This window comes from Neoarius graeffei, chromosome 20, assembly GCF_027579695.1.
Source record: "Neoarius graeffei isolate fNeoGra1 chromosome 20, fNeoGra1.pri, whole genome shotgun sequence".
Taxonomy (NCBI): domain Eukaryota; kingdom Metazoa; phylum Chordata; class Actinopteri; order Siluriformes; family Ariidae; genus Neoarius; species Neoarius graeffei.
In genome coordinates, this window is record NC_083588.1 from 66,366,551 (window position 1) to 66,375,320 (window position 8,770).

Consider the following 8,770-nt stretch of genomic DNA (forward strand, 5'->3'; position numbering starts at 1 on the left):
CGCTGTGGCCTCACAGCAAGAAGGTCCGGGTTCGAGCCCCGTGGCCGGCGAGGGCCTTTCTGTGCGGAGTTTGCATGTTCTCCCCGTGTCCGCGTGGGTTTCCTCCGGGTGCTCCGGTTTCCCCCACAGTCCAAAGACATGCAGGTTAGGTTAACTGGTGACTCTAAATTGACCGTAGGTGTGAATGTGAGTGTGAATGGTTGTCTGTGTCTATGTGTCAGCCCTGTGATGACCTGGCGACTTGTCCAGGGTGAACCCCGCCTTTCACCCGTAGTCAGCTGGGATAGGATCCAGCTTGCCTGCGACCCTGTAGAACAGGATAAAGCGGCTACAGATAATGAGATGAGATGTTTAAACTGAAAAACAACATATGAGAAAGCTTTTTATTCTTTTCCAGATCATCTGTTCGTCTTCTTGTGGTCTGGAGGGATTTCCTCATGTTCTCTGTTAACAAATGTCAACAAATCTGGGAGGAGAAGCTCTTCAAGCTGAAGGGTTTGCAGAAGATCCAGAGGATTTATACACCAGTGTTCAACTCTCACTGTTCAAACATGACACACCATGTAAGCATTTTTGTTAAGCTTTTCTTTCCATCTATCCAAAAACAGAAAGTCACCATTTGGATTTAAATCTCAAAACATGTAACAGAGCGTTTGATTGGATAATTACTGCCGTGATTAATGAGTTACGGCTGCAACAATTCTTTTAACCCTAACCGGTGCAGTGAGTGGTTTCATTCCTTACACAAACATATCAAAGGTGTATCCTGTGCTCATGGAAGATGTTCCTGTTTCAGAAGGTCAAATCATTGGCCTGCATCAAGCAAAGAAAACTACTAAGGAGATTTGAGCTGAAATGACTGGAATTGGGTTAAGAACCGACAGACATTAAACCCTGGGAGGATCGTGATGAACCGCCAACTTCATGATGTTTAATAGTGAAATTAAGATCGTTTCCACACAGTGGGATGAGAACTCACAGGATTGGGACTAAACAGCTGTGTGTCTAAGAAAACACACTCGTTAGTGAGACTAACCAGGAGAAAAAGCTTCAGTTTACTGAGGAGCATAAAGAGTGGACTCTGGAGCGAAGAGGGAAGGTCATGTGGTCTGAGGAGTCCAGATTGACCCCATTCCTGAGTGATGGGCGTGTCAGAGTAAGCAGGGAAACTCATGAAGCGACGCGCCATCATGCAATGCCCACTGTCCAAGCCTCTGGAGGCAGTGTGATGATCTGGGGTTGGTTCAGTTGGTCAGGTCGAGACTCCGCAACGTTACGGGGCAATAAAATGAAGTCGGCCAACGACCTGAATGACCAGGTTCACATCAGTGGGGTTTAATTCCCTGATGGCACAGGAATAAAATTAGGGCTCTGATAGTAAGAGTGGTTCAGGGAGCACGAGGAATCATTTACACATGAATTAACGCTCACAGAGTCTGTGGGATGCTGGAGAAGATTTTAGTGTGGTTCCACTCTCTAGTCAAGACACGATCATGGAAACATTAATGTAGCTCTGGATGGAAATAAATGTTATGGTGCTGTATAAAGCTATCAAAACAATTATGAACTTGTTTCACAGAAGGTCTATGTAACTACAAATGGATAAAAATGTTAGCAAATAAGTTTACCAATTGCTTTGGAACAAAAACATGTCCAAAGGTTTTATTTATTTTTGATACAGGATTGGCAAACCATGTTCATTTATTAAACATCAGAGCAGATTTGTGATTGGCCGATTTGGTTTCACTTTGGCTCCGCCCATGTTGACCAGAGAACACGGAACAATCAGGAAGACTTGTATATATTAAAAAAAAAACAAAAAAAACAGGAATTAAAACCATGAAGCACAGAAAAGGAAGACGACCACAACAGCTGGTTTTCAGTTTTTTTCTAAAAAATATTTTAATGCACCATTAATAAAGGATCCAACGCATTAATACAAGAGAAATATTGCAAATAATAAAATACATCAAATAAAAAAAAAAAAAAAACGAATAAGTGAATGATCCGTATGTACAATTCTTTTTCTGGTGATGGGAAAAAAGTAGGAAAAGGAGGAATATTTACAGAGCGGAACCAGTGCGTTTCTACAAGAAACAAACACCTCTACAATATTTACACACATTTTTGACCCTTTTTTTTTTTTTTTAAATGCGCGAGTCTGTACTGATATATATATACACACACACACACACACACACACACACACACAATGGTGTTCTTTTGGAGAAGTCGCTGAGCACGGTGTCATTTATAAGCAAAAAAAAAAAAAGGGGGAGGAGTTTAATCCTGCAGGACTGAAGCAGTGTTTTAAAAAAAGTTCTTAAATTTTATGATCAAATGAACCTTGTGAGGATGAAAACAACGATCCAGAAACCCTGTTTTATTATTATTATTATTAAATTCAGTCATGTTCTCTCAGAACAAAAATTTTTTTTTTTAAATAGACAAACCCAGACTACAGTGATGTTCACTCGCTCACTGCTGCTGAAAATATTTACACATCATAGTCATGCGGCAGACTGAAAAATTTATTTTAACAGTTTAAAAACTTGTTTCAGTAACAATCCAGTACAGAGCATCGTTTCCTTCGGTCGGTTTGATCTTATTAGCTCAAGTTACAACAAGGGGAGTTTATTAGCTAAGAACAAAACAGCTCACTAAAGACGTTCAATATGATTTGTGAGAGAACGACGTTCGCTACACCAGACACGGAGCTGCGCGGCTAGCGCCGATCAATTCGGGGGGGGGGATAGTGTTAAATTAAACAAAGCCGAGCGCATGTATGAAATTTAGGAAAATAAATGTAAAATACAGAGACATACAGATGACTATGTTCCGGTTTTCTACTGCGTTAGAGAAAAACAGATGATGTTTTCAATAAACATGGCGTTAAATTGCAAACGTGACAATAATAATAATAATAAAATCAGCGGAGAATCTTTCTGAACTCGTTCATCTTTCAGTTGGAGGAATTGCCTGAGACGGGAAGTGAAAGAAGAGCCACACTGCTCTCAACCTGTAATAGGTGCCACTATTTTTGTACAGGTCACGAGAAAGAAGAATCGTGAGCATTTCTGAAAAATGAAAATACTTCAAATCAACAGATTCATCCATCAGTCATCTCTACCACTCATCCGTCAGGGCTCAAGAAAAGACCCGTCCTTATTTAATTTAAAAAAAAAAAATCAGAATCCACCAATCAGAGCTCAGCGATTTGTTCTGAGGGGGAGGTTCTGAGGGGGAAAATGTCGTTGCTATGGAGACGCACTGTAGGCGTGTCATGTCCATTAGCTTCATGAGTGGAAATGTATCCGAGCGGCCACACTGACTCCCGAGACATGTGACCCAGGATGCTGTGCATCTGTCCTGCGCTGGGGTGGGGTGGGGTGGGGTGAGGGGCTTTAGTTGAGCGTTCCTCTGCAGTTCTCTGTTCCACACAAACAGGGGATTTTGTTCTCCTCGATGGGAAACTTGTAGTCATACGTGATTTCCTCGTTCACAGCAATGGGCTGCTTGGAGTAAATGACGATCTTCTTCTGGGACTCAATGGTGATGACCTTCGCATAACAGTTTGGCTGCAAAACATCACAAGGACAATTTTTAAAAAAAGTTAGGAAACAATTGTATCCGCATTTTTACAGACTAATTAATAACCAACACCGATGTTATTCTTCTAATAAGTACATGATTGAAAAGCTAACCGCATATTCGCGAGCTTGATCGTGAGACTTGGTCAGACACCAACGTCAAGGAATGTAGCACTCGCTTAACGCAGGTCGCTAGTGCAATTTTAATAAATTATTTAATTAGTGTTATCGTTCACTGATTAAAAAAAAAAAAGTCAAATTAACCCAAAACATTTTTTCCAAATTTCCAAAATAAACTGGTTTCGTTTTTATAAAAATCGCTGAAGTTGAGATTTTCTTTCCAGATTTAATCAACTTGAACATGACCTCTAAACACGTGGAGACGTTACAAAGAAAACTGAAGCTGGGAAGGAAGTAGCAGAGATCGCGGGTGTCTCTGGCAAGTGTGTAGCTAGTACAGTTTGCACGGTTTGAGAATCGAATCTGAGAAACTGAGCAGGTAACAAAAATAATTCAATTCTCACACTGATTGGCGTTTCATTAGTTAGAAGTTACACAGAACTTAATTTTAAAAAACCCACCACACTGAATAGGCCACACCCACAAACACCACACACAGGCGATAAGATTGGTCAAAAGAATTTCACTTGAGCCAATTATTTGGATTTGTTGCATTACTTTTTTTTTTATAACTAATTTGCATAAAATGGAGAATCTCAGTATAAAAGCTGCGCCGTGTTGCGCGTGTACGTGGACAATTGATCAGTCACTTGTTAGTGTGAACGCAGGATCCAAGGACCTTCAATCTGATCCCCATCAGTCGAGTTCTCCAACAACCACCCAAAGACTTCATGGAAAAATTTTAACAGAAGCTACGATTACACAATATTTGTTTATTCCATTAAGATTTCGGACTGTAACACTCGTGGTTGAGTGAGGCAAAGACTCGTGATTTATAAATCCTCCTGACTGCGAACTTTATTGAAAACATGACAACTTTGAGACGGCTTTCTCCTGCATCTGATACAGAAACCTGGAGCATCATCTGATCGATACCCATTTGACCAAAAAATAAAGAAATAAAATCCCCAGCTTTAACACTAAATCATGTGCACTGCAAACATAACAGACTCGTCAGGACTGAAGAGTAAACTTTTCCGAGCACAATTCCAGTCTTTTCCATTTGTAACAGGTCCAGACTGATTCCGTGACTTTACTCTCTGAAATCCGATCCACTGTTATGTGGTGCAGGGATCAGATCAGTGCCATCTCTATGACAAATATAAGTATCATCATCATCATCATATAGCAGCAGCATCTATTCACTCGTTTCTTGTGGGCGTGTCCTGTCCATTTTTTTTCTGATGCAAAAAGCTAGGAGCCAAATTTTAGCCTAAAATACATGATTTACTTGTTGTTAAAATTAATTCTAAGATTGTGATAAAGTGGAAAAAGTAAAAGGCATGAAACATCGGCTTCTTATACATCAGCAAAGTAAGCTAACCACTATAGCCGCACAGACGATCTCTGTGACTTCCTTCGTAACATCTCTATAAACGTTTAATAATTAGTCGGATATAACAGGATAACCATAACGCCACCGTTAAAGTTTTTTGCAGGCCTAGGAACTCTGTGCAGATTGGCTCAGGAAAGGATTAGCCGAATGCATTTCTGTACATTCTCTAACAGGATGGAATCCTCGTGTAGCTTCATGATGTTATACTGTGTTCAAGTTGTAATTCCCAGCCTCCAACCAGTAAAAGAAAGAAAAGACTCCCCTCAGTTTCTCAACTACAAAGAAACTCCCTCCCCGGTGACAGCAAAATGGCGGCTCACAGCAACCACAAGAAACACAGCACCACGTCTTGCGTTTAAATGAGTTACACAGTACATATTACCCACCCACTTTGTCCGTAGACGTCTCCATGTTCAAAAATGACATCATTCCTACCTGCAAACTACTGCTTACGAATTCAGCCTCATGTGATACATCATGTGACCTGAGCATTAATCACTTTGAGCTTAAAAATAAACTATAATACACTCAGCACAGTTTATCAGGTTGAAATAGAGTCCTGCGTGGGCGTGCCAAGTTACACAAGCCAGCGGATGAACCAAACGTTCTGAGCTTTCAGCAGAATATTACACAAGACTGTTCTGCTTCAGGAAAATAAACGCGCGCGTGTGTGTGTGTGTGTGTGTGTGTGTGTGTGCGCGCGCCCTCACAGAGCAGCAGTGGTTGATGAAGCGAGCCAGGTTCCCACATTTGGTGGCATCGATGATGGTGTCATGATCGACACGGAACAGGTAGCTGCTCCCGATGCCTTCCTGAGCGTATCGCTTCTCCCGATTATCAGCCACCATCTGAAAACAAAAATCACACAACACACACATCAGACACAGTTCAACACCAAAGTCTAGCATTTTCTTCAAATAAATAAAACCCCACCCAGTTTCACAATCACAGCTATAGTTCTGAAGAACAGCAACTAACTCCTGCAGGTCCAGTACCTAGAAATACACACCAGAGTTTCTTCTACCGTATTTTAAAATGAACACGCGTACAGCCACATCCCTTACTGTGTTTCCGCTATGTACAACTGGCTGCGGCGGGCCGCCGCACCTTGATTTTTGCCGCCGCACCTTCAGGAATACCCCTAGGAGCTATATGTATTCCACTACATTATCCGTTGCTTGCCCAGTCTTTGCGTTTGGGGTGAAGCGCAGTTCCACTGGCCGAGCTAGCAGTTACTTGACTGGTTTCCACGGGTCGCCGTGGGCTCTGATTGGACAACGTTCCGCCTGGAGCAGCGTAGCCAAGCCAACCTGAGGTAAACTAACTGCTACGCGGCTGTCACTTCAGCTGTCAAATTGGGAAAGGTAAGTGTTGGCAACAATTCTTGAAAAGTAGACAGCAGATGTTATGTTCCCTTACATTTCCAGTGTTACTTGAAAGTATGTTTCGTTATGTCACATAATTACGTTATGTAAAACTATGTTAGGCCACGTTATGTTACATACTGAGTACTGACTACTGCCGAGACGTCTCGTTTGGCCTCCCGGTCTTCTGTGGTAGATTAGTCCGTTCACAAACTGAGGGGATGAATATCCACATGTAAACAACTACATAGATCTTCTAGATAGATTATCGTTTGGCATTTTCCAGATATAGTTCGTGAGAAATGTAAGGGCAGTTTTTTCGATTTCATTACAGCCTGTCGCCAGAGCGCTAGTTTTTATTTGAGCTTAATTAAGTCGACTGATAACGTCGACGCAATATCTTTCAATTGCAGATGAGTTTGTTGAAGTATTTCGCCAAAAAAACGAAAGGCGACAGATGAAGAAACTGGGCAGGTAAGATTCATTCGTGCAAAATAAGTCATTCGAACTAGGGATGGGCATTTGATTACGTTTTCTTCGCCGATTGTCGGGAGAATTAACGATGAATAATCAAGATCTTTATATTAATCATAATTATTGCTATAATTTATCCCATTAGATTCCATGGCGGCCGGCGTCGGCCGTATTGTATCCCATAGCGGCCGGCGTCGGTGTTTTAATAGGCTATATAGGTGAACGGACGACGCCATCATCCCATTTACATCTCATCTCATCATCTCTAGCCGCTTTATCCTTCTACAGGGTCGCAGGCGAGCTGGATCCTATCCCAGCTGACTACGGGTGAAAGGCGGGGTTCACCCTGGACAAGTCGCCAGGTCATCACAGGGCTGACACATAGACACAGACAACCATTCACACTCACATTCACACCTACGCTCAATTTAGAGTCACCAGTTAACCTAACCTGCATGTCTTTGGACTGTGGGGGAAACCGGAGCACCCGGAGGAAACCCACGCGGACACGGGGAGAACATGCAAACTCCACACAGAAAGGCCCTCGCCGGCCCCGGGGCTCGAACCCGGACCTTCTTGCTGTGAGGCGACAGCGCTAACCACTACACCACCGTGCCGCCCATCCCATTTACAGATAAGCCTAAATACTCTTAAGATCAATATTTCAGACCCTCTTCAATTTCAGCTTAACATTTTGAAAACACTGGCATGTCAGCATGACGAGTGGTGCCAACTGTACCCATCCTTAAGCAAGCTGGCAGCAATAGCCCTGACCGTGCCAGTGTCAAGCGTGAATTGTGAGAGAGATTTCTCCACAATCAACAGGGTAAGTTGATTCAACAACAGGGTAAGTTGAAAACGTAACTTTGCTATATAAAAACAATATGGGCACACAATAAATATTCCTCATTTCGCTCATATAGTCTGTTCCGTTTGATGCCTAACAGGTGAAAGCAGACATCAGAAACAGACTGCAGGGGGACCATCTGGCTGCATGCATGCGCCTCAGCATCAACGGACCTCCAGTCAGCGAGTTCCCCCATGAGCAAGCCTTAGAGCTATTTAAAAAAAAACAACAGGAAAATTAAGTGCTCTGAGCCAGCCTGCAAACTTTGCCACTGACATGTTTATGTGTGATTTCCAATAAATGTGTACTTGTAGTAATCATGTGTTGTGAGATTTATGTTCAGGGGGTGGGGTAAGGGGTCGCTCTGGGGTTAGGTGTGGGGGGAATTTAGTCTCCCTGACTGTTTTCTAAACTAACCGCATTAAATATGCGGATGACACCACCGTGGTTGGACTCATCTGTGGTGAGGACGAGACATCATACAGGGCTGAGGTAGAGAAACTGTCGCTCTGGTGCTCAGAGAACAACCTGACCCTGAACGTCCAAAAGACAAAAGAACTCATCATGGACTTCAGGAAGAAAAGACAGGACCACGCCCCCCTCCTCATAAATGGAGAACGGGTGGAAACTGTCACCACCTTCAAGTTCCTGGGCACCCACATCTCCGCTGACCACACCTGGACTTTTAACATCAGGGCCCTAGTGAAGAAGGCTCAGCAGCGGCTGCACTTCCTGCACGTCCTCAGGAAGAACAACCTGGACACTAAGCTGCTGCTGGCCTTCTATCACTCCTCTGTGGAGAGCGTACTGACGTACTGTCTGGGTTTCTGGTACGCAGGCTCCACAGCTGTGGATAGGAAGGTGGTGCAGAGGGTCATAAACACCGCCCAAAAAATCATCGGCTGCCCTCTGCCCACCCTGGAACACATCTCCACATCCTGCTGCCTCAGAAGAACCAAGGCCATCACAGGAGACCCCT

At 43.1% G+C, this 8,770-nt stretch overlaps 1 protein-coding gene across 8 annotated transcripts in view; it reads right to left on the minus strand.

Annotated features, from left to right (window-relative positions):
- Nucleotides 1-2,513: 2,513 nt before the first annotated feature.
- setd1a (SET domain containing 1A, histone lysine methyltransferase) overlaps nt 2,514-8,770 on the minus strand; it is a 46,550-nt gene continuing 40,293 nt past the window's right edge. For all 8 annotated transcript variants that reach the window (XM_060902304.1, XM_060902303.1, XM_060902305.1 and 5 more), the window contains 2 exons: nt 5,817-5,954; nt 2,514-3,578 (listed from right to left, as the gene is read on the minus strand). In XM_060902304.1, coding sequence (XP_060758287.1) covers nt 3,405-3,578; nt 5,817-5,954 — 312 coding nt within the window. In that variant the 3' untranslated portion in view covers nt 2,514-3,404. The remainder of the gene's footprint in view (nt 3,579-5,816; nt 5,955-8,770) is intronic.